Source organism: Asterias rubens, chromosome 4 (assembly GCF_902459465.1).
Source record: "Asterias rubens chromosome 4, eAstRub1.3, whole genome shotgun sequence".
NCBI lineage: Eukaryota > Metazoa > Echinodermata > Asteroidea > Forcipulatida > Asteriidae > Asterias > Asterias rubens.
The window spans coordinates 21,377,839-21,396,113 of NC_047065.1; the positions used below are offsets into that span (position 1 = coordinate 21,377,839).

The following is an 18,275-nucleotide window of genomic DNA, read 5'->3' on the forward strand; positions in this document are numbered from 1 at the left end:
AGAAAACTGTAATATCTATATATTTGAGATCATCATTTATTGGCTGTTTAAATTACCTCATGTCTGAAAAACAAAAGGAAACATTGTTTCCGCCTGGGCTCCGGGGACATTGCGCGTATAGGGCTGCCTCAGTGATAACCACCACACTACACTACGACAAATTCCAATGTTCATTTTTTTTTTTTATCAGACACATACGTGGAAAAAAACTTTGTGAAAAAATCCGCGTGCGAACGAAAACAGTTTGCGAACGTAAAAAAGTTACCACAAGATTGTCGTTATCCCTAGCAAGTACCGCGCGAAGTGCGGCATCCCGCTAGTCCACTATCAATAATCACTGTCGTCGTCCTGTGCATGCCCACATCAAGACTTGCTCAGTCGGTTTGCGGAACACAATATCGCAAAGTGACCGGGCGATTTGTGGCGACTCTATTTCTTAACCAGACTAAAAATGTATACCTTTCAATACACGTAGACGTCGTAGACAAGACGAAATACGTCATTGATACATACGCTATACATTTTTGGGGACTGGTGAACTTCTGCGTGAGAAGGTAAAATAATTTGTAATATCGGATCAAGTGTTTGATTTTTTGTATGAAAAAGTAAGTTTATTTAAAGGTGAGTTTGAAATTTTGGCTGTTTATTCAGTTGCTTTGCTTTCAAAACGGACCGAATGTGGTGGTGTGATGTGCCGCTAGTTTAGTGTACCGTCCGGCGTCCGTGCCGGCCGTGTTTCCGTAAAAAAGGTGAAACCGTTCGATGTGTTCCCTCAAAACTGCCTCATAAAAAAACTGCAAAAACCCTGGATAGTATATCTTAGAGTTTTTATAACCTTCGCAATATCATGCTTGTCCAATTTTCGGACAATAAACCTGAAGTGAACCCTGTGTAAGAAGAGGTTGTCATCAGGCAGGGCACATAACTTGCAGTGCCAGTAGAAACTAGAACTAGAACATAAAACAGTAAATTTTTGTTTAGTAAAGTACAGTAGAGCGGTTGTTGTTGACTTACTGACTAAGCTTAATTATCCTTAAAATCCACTGAAAAATTGTTACTTCCTGAATAGAAAAAGTATTGTACTTTTGTTATTGTTGGAACCAGAGGCGAAACTTAGCTCTCTCCCAAATTTATGTGTACCGTTTCTTCTACATAGGATGGGGTATTATACATAACATAGTTGCAATAGCGTAACCCTCTTTGCCGTCGGCAGGAGGTCAATACGGTAAAGATGACATTTGGCGTCATCTGCGCATGCGTCGGCTTTGAGGATGGTCGTCCCTCAATTTCTACGACAGTACTTGGGATGAATCTTCGTTGTGCTGAAAACGATAACATTTAGCTGAACAACCGTCGCAGAACCATCCGTCGCCGAAAACGAAAAGTCCCTAATAATGGATAAGTCGCAGTGACATTGCCCACCAGTATAGCGCATCCAAGATTATTATAGGCTATATGCACAGGTGAATTGGGTCAATTGCTGGTAGTTACTAGGCTGACCTACTGGAAACTTGTTATCATTCGGACATGACGCCAGATAATGTCTAAATATTAAAAAGAAAAAGAGATGTTAGGTCCTGTAATTTTATGGAAACATTTATATTAATGCAAAATCAAGTGCAACACCCATAGACATTTGGATGAAGGCAAGTGTAACCGAAGGCAAACTGTTGCAACATAGGCAGCTATGCAAGGTAGGTCTCCATGTTTACCGGGCACTGTATGTAATGGTCTATTTCTTCCAAGAAAAGCTAGGTGAGACACAATGTAACCATACACAAGTGGAAACCATTGTCATGAAGAGCAACTATAAATATAAATATGAATAGTAAACTTGCAGGTACAACCATAGTAAACTTGCGGGTACAACCATGGGTAAAAAAAACTCTTTTGAAGGAGTGGTGGCTCTGAAAAGAGCCGGTTTGGTCTCGACGTTTCGAACAGTCTACTCTGCTCGTCTTCAAGAGTTTTTACCCATGGTTGTACCCGCAAGTTTACTATTAATATTTATATTTATAGTTGCTCTTATTCTCCACACCATGCAAAGCTTCAAACACCATTTACATTGTCATGTTCTTAAAGCTTGTAAATAACAATAGATTTGTTTTCCCAAAATGTACAGGCTGAGTCTGTTCGAAAGTACACTTTCTTCTAACATAGCAGCAAACAGGAACTTGACTTATAACGCAAAGTCCATTTGGCTTCTATAGAAGGGAGTTCCTTAGAGGAATGTCTTCATAGATGCTCCTCCTACCCATCAATGATAGTATCAGTCTGGGCGAGCTACCTTCTAGTTCAAGATCCACCTCCTCTACTTGTACATGTCAGCAAGTCCTTAAACTCTGGCCTAGTGACCCTCGCTCGAGGAATCCTTCACATGGGGATTTCCTGCTTCAGTAAAGACCGCAGCAGACCAACGTGCCGCCACAGTCAGAGTCACCGTCACAATCGTCATGGCCAACACCACCAACCGGTGAGGGTTCAACATTTGGCCGGCGTCCAGTCGGTTCAGCAGAGCATGCAGAGACAGCAGCCCAGACAGAGTAACGGACGTTTCCCGCCTGGCGGGCGGGGGAACGCTGGACACCCGAATCTGTCGCCCTCAACGACGACGGGGATGTCGTCTAGCGATTGCGATGACGATGAGGATGAGGATACGTATGTTGAAGCGCTCGTATCAAATACACTTCTTATCATCAGGAGATTAGTGGACAAGTAGGTTGTCAGTTTATCAAACTTGTTACGTATAGCCTACTCAATGTGTAATAATCATTTTCATTCGGTGTGACAAGAACTGATACAATTGGTGCACGCTTTGAGTGAGTTTATCTGACTTTTTGCATTACTTGTACATTCTCAACATGCGTGCATGTAATAATTTATCTCCAGTGTGACAAGAACCAATATATAATTATTGCTCGATGTGATGAGGGCCAGTGAAAACAGAAATCTCTACATCTGAAGGCCCAAATCAGTTTTTGAACCAATAGTCTCGTGAACAGTGTCGATATGCTGAAGTATTGATGAGTGCCCAGGGCTCTAATTTTATCCTGGATCGCTGGCTCAGGGCAACTAGTTTTAGTGTTAGGCCACTAAACTTTATGACTGGACAATTCCGGCAGTCTGGTGTAGTTTTATTTGAATATTAATTAAGAATAATACCTCTTTTTCATACTCTACTGAACAAGGGGAACAAGAGGGAAATCTTACGTTTTGGGAGACCATTGATGGTTTTGTTTGTTTTTTTTGTTTGTTCGTTTTTTAGTGACCCGGAACCACCCTATTCCATGCTGAGACTTCATGACACTGCTGAAAGTGGTAGGTTTGGATTAGATTTAATTTCAGTAGACTTGTCTTAGTCCTGATATATTGAGTTTCAAGTCCGGAGAGGCACTGAACACTGTTGGTAATAACTCATTAAAACTTACTTGGTAATGAGTGACGGGGACCTGTTGATAGTATTAAAAACATTGTGAGAAACGGCTCCCTTTTTGAAGTAACATAGCTTTTGAGAAATGTTTTGAGTATGGAAGAACGACTTTCGATCTGAAGCCTCTCTCAGGCATCTGAAATCACAACAAAAATCTAAATTATATTACTTTGAAGGAAACTCTTTCTCACACAGTTTGTTCTATCAACAGCTGCAGTGTTTCTCAGCAAGTTAATATCTACAGCTGTGGCTACAACTGTTGCTAGGGTGTTGTTAAGGATGTCCTTTACTTTAACTCATGATGGCGCAGAAATCTAGCCATAGCCGAAGCTGGTAATTCTGTCACAGCCATAGTTTAATTGTCACACGTTTTTGAACCAAGTGCACTTATTGAAAAGAGAAGGGGTTCGCCCCGGTGTTCCTGGTTTGATTGGCTGCATAGTGGGCCACAGCACTTTGTTAACAACGTAATTCTTGTTATTCAAACTCAGTCCCACATACTTTGCAGGAAAATACTTAATTTTGAAGGGCCTTTAGCGACACTGAGTGAGCACTATATAAGCAGCCACTATTATTATTATTATTATGATTAATATTATTCATTCTTTTGGCGTTATTTCTTTGGATTGCAGAACGTGGTTGGCTGAGAGTAGTCTTATCAATGATTCGTGTGATTCCGATGGAGGATGGTCTGGGACCTGCTGTAATAACCCTTCTCATTGATGAGTGTCCCTTACCAACGGTGGTAAGTCAAATTATGAACAGTAACAGGTTGTGAATTCTGACTATTAGTTAGCTTTAAACGATGTTGAATTTGCACCGGGGAAGAAGTATATTAATTTTGGTTTTACCCTTGCACTGATGTTTAAGCACTATAAAATTAAGAACCTTCCTAAAGCCCGGTTCATACTTCCTGCGAATGCGAATGCAAAGCGAATGTTGACGTAACAAAATTCGCAACAACAAATTTCGCAGCAGTTCTACTTAACTCACTTGCGAATATCGCTGCGTAAAGATAGTTGTGACGTCAAATTCACCTCATATTCGCTTCGCATTCGCAGGAAGTATGAACCGGCCTTAAGTTCTGTGAATTGTTTTTTAACCCACAACCTTTGCAATTTTAGAGCAGACATCTTACCAACTAGACCACCGAGATTGCCCAGCAGCTAGAGGCAGTTTGAATTATTTAGTTCTTATTGCCGTAAAATTTAAGAGTGGTTACCAATAGTATACCTTCCCTTTAAAGTTGTAAATGGTATTCAGATTATGTGAATGAAATAAGTCATCTGTTATTGCTTCCATAGGAAACGATCCATAGGCTTTACAGGTCTCTTCGGATCTCTAAGGAACTGTCTGAGGAGGCCGAGGTATACGCAGCCAGACATCGGAACATCACAACCGTCTTGGGCTGTCTCGCTGAGAAGCTGGCTGGGCCTAAGAGTATCACCATGCTGACCAACAACGTCCTGCAGTACCTACTTGCTAACCTGGTGAGTTCAGGCCTGTGAAATCTCCTCTTTAACCCTTAAGCACGCTATCGCCCGGAGGCGCCCTGCGTTGTACCCGGTGTGGTGGTTTCAGTCTTCCGCCGTGTTCAGTTTTCCGGGTGACGTAGCCGGACATTTCAGCACATTGTTCGAACTGTTTAAGCTTTCTGGCGTGTTCAGTTTTCTGGGTGACGTGGTCAGACACAAATATCGCCGCGAGTACCCTGGCGAGTACTGTAGTTCTCTCAGTGACCCGAAATTGTTTCTATTTCGATTCTTTTCTGTTAAGTCATATTCTCTTGCACCATCTTTACACGTATTCATGCGTACAACTTTAAGCAGGTCACACTGCTTGTGCCACTGCCACTGGTTAAATACAGGATAATTTGCTTGGTCTTCACACCAAATTCTCTCATACGTCCATGTGTTCGCCGCTTGTTTACTCGTGGACGCCGCCATGACAGCTACCGGAGAGTTATACACGGATGACTCAATACGGCACTAAAAATTGACTACTTTTGCTTGCTGTGCGCAGGCATCGCATGACGTAATGTTACCTTAATTTGGTCATTCGGAAAACTGAACACGGCGGAAAGGTGAAATCGCCACACCGGCATACCGCCCGCACGCGCCCACGCAGTTTGACATGGTGTACCTTGGGTTATAAACATGCGATTAAAACGCAGCAAACAGCCGTAGAAAGAGCGTGGTCTCAAGATGACAAGAGTAAAAAAAGAGCACCTGGTCCACATAAGATTTTTTTTTTTTTTTTTTTTTCATAAGTAGATCGCTCGGCCACCACTACTAGCTAAATGAAAGTTGTTGAGTGTCCATTTCTATTCTCTCACTCAGAACCTGAAGTTGAATCCACAAGTTGTTCTCTTCTCACTGATAGCGTTGGAGAAGTTTTCACAAACATGTAAGTACCAAACACTTTCTGGCTTACAAAAAGATGTAATTATCTGGGGTTTTGTATTAAGCTGAAATACAGATGAGGTTTTAACATGGCTCTGTTTTAAATTGTGCATTCATAAATATCTGCGCCAGTTAGACCATTCTGGTTGGTCAATAGGAGATCACTCGGCACGTATAAAAATGCAATATAAACACTGTAAGGAGTGTTCAAACATGGCCTAAAAAAATTGAGTCAAAAGAGGGCGCTATTTGACTTTGTGAAACGTACAAATTTCATCTTTTTTTTTTACAATAAAAACTTTGATTTTCAAAATGTTGAAAGACTATTTAATCTACACTAAACACTGCAGAACAAATCAAAGCCTTTAATTGAAGCAGATATTTTCAATGGCTTTTCCTGGCCTGAAGCATGCAACATTGTAGTTGAAACAAAAGAGGGCATTATATAAGAACAGTTAATTATTATCATTATTTATTTATTTATCAATTTGTCTCTTATCTTGACTTTATAGCTGAAAATAAGATCACCATCTCCAATGGCGGCATAAGACAGTACCTACTCCCCCTTGAGAAGTACGCCTCAAGTGAGAACCTCCTTCTCAGACAAGTCGGATTCTGTGCTCAGTGGTGTCTGGATAACCTATGTAAGTCTCAGGAATCTTTTTTCACTCTCTCCAAGTAGCCGTCGATTTCAAAGAAACTTAATGCAATTGCCGAAGTCAGCTTGCGCAACATTTATCGCGTAAATTGTGCGCCACTAATAAAAGAAATCTTGCTTGTAACCTATATGTAAGATAGAGGCATCTTTTTATTCATGCCAAGAAGCTGCCGATTTCAACAAAACGTTTCGCAATTGTGTAAGTCCACTTTCGCAACATTTATTGCATAAGATGTGCACCACTAGCACAAGAAATCTTGCACGAGTGGACGCAACTGACTTTTTTTTTGAAAATCTTTACTAGACCAGTTTTACAGAACAAATCAGTGTCATTGTCATTTCATTAGTATTGTCATTCCTGTCAGCATCATCTCCATCAGCATCGTCATTAAGTGTAACCCTCACCTTGATGTGGCCACCTTGAAGTGGCCACCTTGAAGTGGCCACCTTGAAGTGGCCACCTTGAAGTGGCCACCTTGAAGTGGCCACCTTGAAGTGGCCACCTTGAAGTGGCCACCTTGAAGTGGCCACCTTGAAGTGGCCACCTTGAAGTGGCCACCTTGAAGTGGCCACCTTGAAGTGGCCACCTTGAAGTGGCCACCTTGAAGTGGCCACCTTGAAGTGGCCACCTTGAAGTGGCCACCTTGAAGTGGCCACCTTGAAGTGGCCACCTTGAAGTGGCCACCTTGAAGTGGCCACCTTGAAGTGGCCACCTTGAAGTGGCCACCTTGAAGTGGCCACCTTGAAGTGGCCACCTTGAAGTGGCCACCTTGAAGTGGCCTTGAGATGTTGGGTGATTTCTAATAATTAAAAACAACCAATCAATCAATAAATAAATAAATAGATGTATACCTCTATTAATAATCCATTAAAGCCGTTGGACACTTTCGGTAAACAGTATTGTCTACTAAGGCCCACACTACGTGTACCACAACTTCTGTATAAGAAATAACAAACCTGTGAAAATTTAGGCTCAATCGGTCATCGGAGTCGGGAGAAAACAACGGGAAAACCCACCCTTGTTTCCGCACGTTTCGCCATGTCATGACATGTGTTTAAAGTAAATCCGTAATTCGAGATTTGATATTGTTTTAATGTTTTCTCAAAAAGTAACGCATTTCATGGACTAATATTTCAAGAGAAGTCTTTCACCATTACCTACTGTAAACCCTGTAAGTTATTTGTAAATCTGTGAACTTTAAAAAAGAATTCTGTACCGAAAGTGTCCAATGGCTGTTAATAGATGGAAATTTGCATCAGTGATAAAGAATATTATTTTTTTCTTTCTTTTCTCATATACACCGTTGTGTGTTAGCACTGTATACTCGAATACTTCACCGAGCTCTGTAAAAATAATCACAGGCATGCCTCATATTACTCAGGTGGGATTCGAACCCACAGCCTTTACACAAGAACTTGTTAATATTGTCATTATTATTATACTGATTAATACACCTTTTTTGTTTGTTAATCCTAGTTGTGGTTGAGGGAAGACCCTTCACGTACGAGTCGGTGTCTTTACAGAGGTGCAACGCGATGCTGAATGATAAAGATGTCAGTGAATATCTGAAGATAACACCAACAGGTCTGGAGGTAAGGCAAGCAAGGACATCTTATACTTAAAGGCAGTGGACACTATTGGTAATTACTCAAAATAATTATGAGCATAAAACCTTACTTAGTGACAAGTAATGAGTAGAGGTTGATAGTATAAAACATTGTTAGAAACGGCTCCCTCTGAAGTGACATAGTTTTTGAGAAAGAAATAGTTTTCTACAAATTTGATTTTGAGACCTCAGATTTAGAATTTGAGGTCTCGAAATCAACTGACTGACTGAGCTCAAAATTTCACAGGTTTGTTATTGTATGTGTATGTTGAGATATACCAACTGTGAAGGCTAGTCTTTGACAATTACCAATAGTGTCCACTGTCTTTAAGTACATGATGACAAGGAAGCTAGCCGTAGCCAGAGCTGTAACTACCAATTCAGGCCAGCCTAAGTCTCCACTGTCTGCTGTGGAATTTTTGTGGGGAAGGAGAGTCTAGCAATAGTAAATCGAACACTAAATATGTGACAGGCTCTACAAAAATGAGTCACTTGTCGCACAACCCACTTTCCAGTCGTGGGCTGTTGAGTGATGGAAGGGTGAACAAAAAAATATTTTAAATTTTTTTTTTAATGTGGTTTTCTGATTCTTTAGGGTCTATATTTTCACACTTTGTGAACAAAAACCTTTGTTTTTGATCTTGATCGAAAAAAAACATGTACTTTTTTTTTCATCCGCTAGACCTCCATAGTTGATGTTTTTATTAAACGGGCCGTTTCTCCAGTATGGGTCATTTTCAGATTGTGACATAATCTATTTTACAAAAGGTCATAACTTTTGAACCAAACATCATTCAAGTGTGTAAGATATGTCAAACTGAGGCTCGTTGTTTGTTCTTTTCAGCTATGTATAAAACTCAATAAGTTAATTTTCCCACTTAGTGACTCGTTTTCTGCAGAGCCCATCACATGTATGTTTTCTTCTTTAAGACACCATCAGACATTTCAGAAACTTACTGTAAATTTTTGTCCTCTGTTGCTCATATTTTCTTCGGATGGTTTCCATGTTGTTGTTTGTTTCGCCTACAGGCTCGTAGTGATGCCTCATCATTTGAAAGTGTTCGGTGTACATTCTGCGTGGATGCCGGGACGTGGTACTATGAGGTCCGCGTCATTACAGATGGCGTCATGCAGATCGGCTGGGCCACTAAGAACAGTAAATTTCTCAATCAGGTACGACCCGAACAAACGTTGTGTCCCCTAAGGATTGTTGAAATTCTGTATAGTTTTGGATTTCACATTTTCACATTTTTTTGTTTTAATATTTAGATTGGTTTGCAGTAACACCTTGTAATGGTATTACTTAGCCGTGTAGTTTGTTTGTGTCAGAACTTGTCTGTTATTCTACTACAACTGATCGGAGGATTTGTTTTTCTTAGTCCTGCTTTGACCTGGGCCCACTTTCATGGCTCTGCGTAATGCTGAATTCTGCGCTACTGATCGCCGTTCTCCGCCTACAAGCAAGCGCTGAACTTCTGCGCCAACTGTGTTAGCGCAGAATGCCTGGTAGTGTGGAGTACGCACACAAACCAAAATTCCCTGCTGACCCGTGAATACCCTTAGTAAGCGCAGAATTCCCTGCTTCCGCAAGCACCGATTCTTTGTTAGCAGAGCCATGAATTTTGGCTCTGGACTAAACCTAGACTGTAGCTTAATAGTGGTGTTCAAGAGAAGAAGACCATCTAATGTCGGGAATTGATATTTGTATGTATTTGCTTTAACAGGAGGGGTATGGCATAGGTGATGATGAGTTTTCCTTCTCCTATGATGGCTGTCGGCAGCTTCTCTGGTACAAAGCAAGGAGTAGACAGCATCGTCATCCAATGTGGAAAGCAGGTAATATGAATAACAATAATAACAAGTTCTTTTATAGTGCATTTCACAATAATTGTCTTAATGCGCTTTGAATTTAAATGTGCCTTAGTCATTGGGCCAATAACATCCCTTTAATCTTTCTCAGCTCCCTGGGAAGTTGTACAACCTTGGCCTGGTAGCTAGAGGCAGTTCGAAAATCCTATGTATTAGCAGCGGACACTGCTAGGATTTACTGTGCTAACACACATTGGTTTAAAGGGTCTATGTAACTTTTGTAGGACAAAAAACACAATGTCCACAGATTTAGACTGAATTTACACAGTGTGAAGATAATGATAGTAGAATGCTTCACTGAAAATATTCTGTGATGAGGTGCTGTAGTTTTTGGGAAATGAGTAAACCAATGTCATGAAAATAATTTTCGTCCCACTTACAAACGTATTTTCATGACATTGTTTTACTCTTTTCTCAAAAACTACAGCACCTCAGTAAGTAATATTTGAAGGGAAGCTTTCCACTATCATTATCTTCAAACCCTGTAAGTTAAATGTAAATCTAAGGACATTTTGAAAAGGTACCCAAAATCCTTTAAATGGTTAAAGCAAAATGATTATTCCCGATGCAAACTTAGCATTTATTATTTTCAATCCAATAATGTTCTAACAACTTGATGCTACATGACCTTTAAAGCATTTCAAACTTGGTATCAATCTTTACAGGGGACATCGTTGGGTTTCTGCTGGATTTGGAACGTCAAGAAATTCTCATCTCACTCAACGGGCAGTTCCTGCCTCCAGAAACAGACCTCTTCGAATCTGCCCAGTGAGTTTATTTTACTTCTGAGGAATATTGGTAGAGTGGTGCTTTCTTACAAGAAGTGTTTGTTTTAGTTTTAAATTGTTTAAAGGTATGTAAGACATAATGACATATATTAGCATTTCAACAAAACTTGGGCATTGTGCCAGCAAAAAAGTTGGGGTGAAATTACCCACTGACATTTTTGCGGTTGATTAGGATGATCAGACAGTTGTAACTTGTCGGATTTTAGATTAACCCAAATCCTCCAAAATTCTTCTATATCCGCTTTAGCCCTTTTCACACGACAAAAATGTAGCCAGGGTCCCTTGGTACAAACTTTACGAGCGTGGATGGTTTATTTGTTATCACCATGCGTGACTGATTTTATGAGCTTTCACACTGCAAAGTTAAAAAACTAACAACCCATGTGCGACATGAGAGTGATATGACGAATTGGTAATCCTGATCACCTTAGTTGGACAAGATAGCACCAACAATAGCATGCGCTGTATGGGCATTTTCACCTAGGACGTCGTTCAATAAACAAGGGTTCTTTTCACACGATGGTGTAGCCCACGTCCTTGGTCAAAACTTCCGCTAGTGTAAGATTTTGTCGTAGGTCCGGACCTCCGACAAAATGTAGCAATGTTTGACAAGATTTGACAAGGGACCCTGGACACTCCAAAAATCATTGTCCTTTCATATGAGGTGCATTTTGTAAAATCTTACAACCATGCTACAATTTAGCAAAGGACCCTTGCTAAATTGCTTTTGTGTCGACTGAGGTCCTAAGGGCCAAATAACAACTGCTTATTATTGGGTCAGGCATTCCAAGCTTATTAAGTCCAAATGTTGGTGTGGAGTGAAATAGGAGTGGAGGATACTGGAGGGTTGAGGTCACCTGTATACAAGTTGGCCAAGAGAGTAAGCTTTTATAAGACAATTTTTGTTTAGACCCACCAAAAATCGAAGCCACATTTTAAACTTCCCCTATATCTTGAGACCAATTCAGAACTGACTCCGCAGCAGTACAGTTAGTTACGATCCTATAAGCTAAAGTAGTAGTCCAGTCTAATTTCGATACCATCCGCCCTGGTAATAGTTAAAGAGCATGACAGTTCTTTTCAGAACTGAGAAGTCTCCCGAACCTCCGATTATCTACTCCGCGGCAGTAGAATAAAGCAAGACAGTTCCCTAAGAACAACTCTACCTGGCAAGTAGATACACACATGGTGTTACCGCACACCAAATATACATTCCCCTATATCAATGTCTTCTCTTGTCACCTAGGACTGGGTTCTTTGCAGCAGCAAGCTTCATGTCTTTCCAACAGTGCGAGTTTAACTTCGGAATGAAGCCGTTTGCGTTTCCACCTAATGTGCCGTTCAAAACTTTTAATGACTACGCAACAATGGCGGCGGAAGATAAAGTCATCTTGCCAAGGTAAAACAAATGAACATAAGACTATTTTTAAATCAAATACTTTCTATTAAATTTGAAAATGTATTGACCAATCAAACTATTCAACTTCAGGCCTCTTTTTCTCTTGTAGATATCTAAACTGTTATTACAAAGTGTTAAATGTGCCCCACAGCCCATTATTTATTTAATTTTTTTTTTTTGGAAAAACACATTTGGAAGTTTTTTTAAACTACTTTTTCAGAGTATGCTAACTATTTCTTCTGTTTTTTTTTTTTTTTTTTTTTTTTTTTTTTTTTTTTATCGCATTTGAAGTTGATTTTTTTTTTCAAACTACTTTTTTTTCAGAGACTACTAACTATTTTTTCTTTTTAATGTTCTCCTAATGAAATATTTTTGTTTGTTTGATGTGTAGGCATAAAAAGATGGCTTTATTGCGACACATGAGCGTCAGTGACAGTGCCTGTAACCTCTGCTTTGACAGGGAGGCAAATGTTATACTTAAACCATGCAACCACAGGTAGGTCATCTTTTAGATGCTCTTTTTGTTTTTGGTTTAAAGGTAAAGTATACCTTTGGTTTTCGGAACCATTCGTTTGCTTTAATCCTACATGAATGAAGATATGTAGTGTACAACAACAACAAAAACCTGTGAAAACTTCATTTCAAAAGATAGTAGTGTTTTTGAGATATCTCAAAATATAATGTTTTAAAGAATTTTTACTCCTGTTGCTAGAATTCTGTATTTTCTTATTTTTACGTTTGTCTGTGAAATTTACCAACCAAATTTCCATTTGTCGCATATTGCTTGATACTGGTGTTCAGCTGTTGTTTGCTTATCATGAAAATTACGTGGAAATTTGGTTGGTAGTCCTGTTTTGATTAAGGAAGCAATTTCATGCTAAGCAAATTTTTGTGCTTACAGGCTTTATGAAATTGAGCCCTGTGCCTCTTTCTTCAAATTTACCATTTTTTTCTTTTTTCTTTTTTCCCCTTTTTTATCAGCGGAGTGTGCATGGAATGTGCAATGCAACTTGAGCAGTGTCATCTGTGCAGGAGTCCCATAGAACTACGTGCCTTGCACAGTGTCACAGAGGTCGTCCAATCATGACAAAGCGATTAACAAAGAGATTGTACTTCATGTCACCCCAAATCAACGAAGGCCAAACTGGAAGGGACGGTAAGCCACTGCTTCTTGGCTGGTTAATTATAATCGAGTATTTTCAGGTAACATGTCAGGAACATAGCCTGTGAAAAACTTTCACTCAAGTAAGTGCTTGGGTTTTCAAGAACATGCCAGTCTTTTGCACTTTCAGTTGTTGGGACTTGCTGTTGTTGTTGTTCTATTATTCCCTTTTTTAAATAATCCCCTTCTTGGGGACAAGTTTAAAAAAAGAAAAACATTGCAGGACTATTTTATTGTGTAAAAATCCCTGCAGCTGCGTGTATGCCTGCATACAGCACTTGATCGGTCATATAAAGGTAGCAATGTTTTAAAGTGTTCTTCTTTCAAGATTTCACCAACAAATATTTGTGGGTGGGTCAAAAGAAAATACTTGGAAAATCAAACTCGATTTTCAATTTGAAAATAATTAGGAATTGTTATGGAAATCAAAACGTGCAGTGGGTGGGGGGGGGGGGGGGGTAAAAACAAAGATTAGGAGAGAAAAAACTGAAAACTTCAAAACATTGCCAATTCAGATTGGCCCCTTTCTCTTTTTGTTACATGTTTGATTGCAGATTTTTTTTGTATTGGACCTGGTAGGACAACATAGAGTTGGATTCTAAGAGTTCTAACAATTTTTAATGTGTGACCCGACACACGATGGCAAAATCTGGCATTTCTTGCTAATATTCAATTGATATTAGAATTGAAATGAATTTTATGTTCTATCTTGACATTCTATATTGTTGAGAAATACGTACCTTATTTGTCCTATGCTCCCATGTCACACACACAGTGACTGTGCCACACTCGGCGGGTAAGCGTAAAATGCTGCGTCACATATAATATGCACTACACTGTAGAAAAGACCCCTGGCATTGGCCGTCGTCAACGAGACCAAACAATGGAAATATGTGCGCACGCCAGACACGCAGTGGAAAACCCTCTCTCTTAACTATAAGTGCGGCCTCGCTACCATGATCAGCGCGCCGTATCGATACCTCTCATCACTAACCCCTGGGAGAGATGTACCAAGAAACAGCGCTGATTGGCTCAGGAAATTGGTCATGCATTAGATGTCAAGTGCGTGCGCGCAGTTTTAAGATATTTGCAAGTTGATCATGCCTGCAGTTTTTATGACACGAACACGTTTTTTTTAAACAAAAACAAAAGTGTTCTTTGAGACGAAAGACATGCGTACGCGCATAGAAAAGATTAAATATAATACGCTCATTTAAATGTGCTAGCTTATAGCACATTTAAATTTTGGGTAATGATCGAGCAAGGCATGCTGGAAAAAAAATGGTGCAGCGAGATTGATCACCCCTGGGAACGAGGTTTGTTTCTACTTGCAGTACACAATACACTAGACATGCGGCTAAGTTTCCCATCTGAGAGATAAGGCAAATTATAGTTGAGCGTCAGTGCTCAAGGACACAAGTGCCATAAGCAAACCCATTTTGTGACAACACCAGACGGTGCACTAGACAAAATTGTCCAACTCATGACCTAAGAACTCTAAAAAGAATTAAGTAGATTTAATTAACATTTATCTACTCTCCAATTTTATATACAGAGTGAGAATGAATTTAAAGTGGATATATATTTTTGGGTTTGTTTTTATTATTGGTCAAAAAAGATGTGCTAATTGTATATAGTTTGACAGGGGAGACTGGGTCGACATTGACAACTTTGGCAGTGGCTTAAAGTTCACTGTAGCCAACAGCCCTATGGTTCAAGTCGCTTGATTCAGGAATAGTCAGAGAGTGAATTACCTTTAGGATTAGCAGGTTCCCATCCTAAAGGAGAAGTTAAGCTCACAATTTTTGCTTAGCAAATAAGATTAACATTTAGACTGAACATGTTACCAGCCAAAATATTTATAAGTATGTAATTTTTAAAGGGCTGTGATCACATTCAGATAATTTTTTACACAGTGATTAAATTTGACAAACAATAGTTCTTTGCAGCTTCTATTTCGCTCAGAAACTAAGATGAATCCAAACTTGCCTTTAATTTAAATGTTTTGAGCCCCCAATTGATAAGGTCACTACTTGCATATTGGATGCAGTTACCGATGCTGTTGGGTAGTACTAAGGGTAGACTAGACTAACTTCGGTCAGTTTTCATGCTGCAAGTCAAAAACTAAGTAATTTGTGAGTTAGATTTGTATGATGTCGTCAGTTACAAAGCCTATTGTTCCATTTGAATTCCTCCGACTATATCCAGTGTTGCTAATGTCACATGGATAGTGGCAAGCTTTTGTTTAGTTGCATAAGAGACGACAAACACCCAGTGGCATTGTTCTAGACATCATTCAAAACCTAACTCGCAAATGGCTTGTTAAAGTCATAGGAAAAGAACTTAAATCATGAGTGCCTTAATGCAGGGTGAATGGAGGTTGCTGGTAATTTGTTTCAATGTTTATTTATTCTTGCATCTATCCTGTATTCATTCCTTGATCTGTAACCTCATTGCTCATTTTGTAAATCACTAAAACTATCATAGGGTGCGTTCGATAAGCTTCCCTGGGTCAACCCAGCAGTGCTCACTCGGGTGATCCCCTGACAAGAGCTAATCGAACAATCACACTCGCCCTCTCGCGGCTACGTCATGCACCTCAGGTCACCCCAAAGTGACCCACTCCATAAGCAGGGCACTGGGGGCTAACCCAGGTGAGCCCCGTCAAAGCTATTCGAACGTACCGGGGCAGACCGGTGTGGCGGTTTCAACTTTCCGCTGTGTTCAGTTTTCCGAATGACCAAATACGGTAGCATTACGTCATGCGATGCTTGCGCACAGCAAGCGAAAGTAGTCCATTTTTAGTGCCGTATTGAGTCATCCGTTACCCTCCGGTAGCTGTCATGGTGGCGTCCACAGGTCGAGTACAACTAGCGGCAAACGCGTGGATCGTATGAGTTGTTTTTTACGCAAGCAGAGTGTGACCTGCCTAAAGTTGTACCCATGAATACATGTAAAGAGATTGGGCAAGAGATTATGCGACTACACAGAAAAGAATCGTAATATAAACAATTTGGGGTCACTGCTGAGAGAACTACAGTACTCGCCAGGGTACTCGCGGCGGTATCTGACAGGTCACCCGGAAAACTGAACACGCCGGAAAGCTAAAACCGTTCGAACAACGTGCTGATATGTTCGACTACGTCACCCGGAAAACTGAACATGCCGGAAGACTGAAAACACCACACCGGGGTCGACCCAGGGAAGCTAAACCAACACACCCATTGTGAGATAATTAGTTGTAGTTGATATTTGTTTCCGATAGGAAAACCTACGAAAAAAACATCCTTGTTGCACAACTTTGTGTGATTTCAGATGCATAATAAAAGGATAATAAAAGGAGCTGTTTCTCACAACGTTTTATACTATCAACCGCTCTCCGTTGCTTGGTAACAAGTAAGTTTATATGCTGTCACATATTTTTAAGAATTTAGTTGATATCAGCATAAAGCTGGGACCGGATTCAGAAAATGGTCGCAACAAAAGAAAGAAACAATAAGAATATTCAACTCTCATTGATTTTGTCATAAACTGTGTCCTAAACAGTCCACCCTGCAAAATGTATTTAATTTGTTACAACATAATAACCCGCTTATAACTCTGTAATATTTTGTAAATTGGTTAACTATCCAGAAGCAACTTGTAAATATCTTGGCCTTTGAAATCTAAAGATATTTGCATTTGTGTAAATATGCTAGACAGTCTTATCTCTATAAACAGCTTCCTTCCATGGAGGTATAGTCCTCAATACTCTTTGACAGGAATACTATTATGTTTCTGTTTGTATATGGGAGGTTTTGGTTAAATTTATTCTTTTTGGAATATTGTTTAGTTTGTTATTTAGGAGAAGGGGGGGCTGAACTAACCACTGTTAACCATATACATTTTATATATTATATAAGTTATCGTTAGAGGTAATTACTTGTTCGTACAGTCTGCAGACCTGATGCTTCATGGAAGCAAAGTAGGCGATTGCCTCCATGCCCCACTGGGCCCAATTTCATACAGCTGCTAAGCACAACAATTTGCTAAGCATGACATTTCTTCCTTGGTTAAAACAGGATGATTACAAATCAAATTTCGACGTGATTTTCAGGATAAGCAACCAACAGCCGAGTACCAGCAAGAAGCAATATGCAACAAATGGAAATTTGGTTGGTAATCCTGTTTTTATCACAGAAGAAATTTCATGCTAAGCAAATTTGTGTGCTAAGCAGCTCTATGAAATTGGGCCCTGGTCGTTGCCATGGAGCCCTTGAAATGCTACAGTAGAATTTACAATTTCCTTAAAGAGTGCCCTTTACAAAGGAGAAAATGCCTTGGTGCCCCGCCCTTCCAAACATTAATCATACAGACTACAAAACTAGAAACCAGTGTTTTGGGGGTGAAATGCTCAGTAACTACTAGCCTTGACCGAGGTGTCAGTGTTTTATTTTCATTTATTTATTTGTTTCTTGTTTTCCCTTTGCGCTATTGCGCTACCTGTCCGAGCTAGGTGTAATCTCTGTAATGTATACACACAGTGCTTGCGTGGTGTGCTGACTGCCTATGTATGCAGACAGTGGGTGCGTTCGATTTGCTTCCCTGGGTCGACCCTGCGGGGCTCACTCGGGTGAGCCCCTGACAGGAGCTAATCGAACGATCACACTCCCAATCTTGTGATGTTGTCATGCACATTGGATCATCCCCAAGTGACCCACTCTACAAGCAGGGCACTGGGGGCTGACCCGGGTGAGCCCCTGGAAAGACGTCAAAGCTATTCGAACGCACCAGGGGCAGACCGGGGTCGACCCAGGGAAGCTAAACGAACGCACCCATAATATACAAGTGCGGGTGACCCACACACAGTAGGGGGCGCTGTACTCAGTGTGATACACAAACTATGCATAGTGTACATCACGCGTAGGTTTATGCCATCTTTTTCAAAGTGGAAACTGTGAGGCTAAGTAACTACTAGACA

General features: G+C 40.2%; 1 protein-coding gene across 4 annotated transcripts; it reads left to right on the top strand.

Moving 5' to 3' along the window:
* Positions 1-509: 509 nt before the first annotated feature.
* LOC117288805 (RING finger and SPRY domain-containing protein 1-like) lies at positions 510-13,751 on the top strand. 4 transcript variants are annotated; one of them, XM_033769648.1, is made up of 14 exons: positions 510-554; positions 2,123-2,715; positions 3,266-3,318; positions 4,063-4,175; positions 4,735-4,920; positions 5,770-5,836; positions 6,345-6,476; positions 7,968-8,083; positions 9,127-9,270; positions 9,822-9,933; positions 10,632-10,734; positions 12,001-12,153; positions 12,545-12,649; positions 13,135-13,751. In XM_033769648.1, exons 2-14 carry the CDS (start codon positions 2,261-2,263, stop codon positions 13,238-13,240), a joined length of 1,845 nt encoding a protein of 614 aa, XP_033625539.1. In that variant the 5' UTR covers positions 510-554; positions 2,123-2,260; the 3' UTR covers positions 13,241-13,751. The 4 variants fall into 4 exon arrangements, with proteins under 4 accessions (XP_033625539.1, XP_033625542.1, XP_033625540.1 ...); XM_033769651.1 differs by having other exon boundaries at positions 521-554; positions 2,211-2,715; XM_033769649.1 differs by lacking the exon at positions 510-554 and adding an exon at positions 712-749.
* The last annotated feature ends 4,524 nt before the right edge of the window (positions 13,752-18,275 follow it).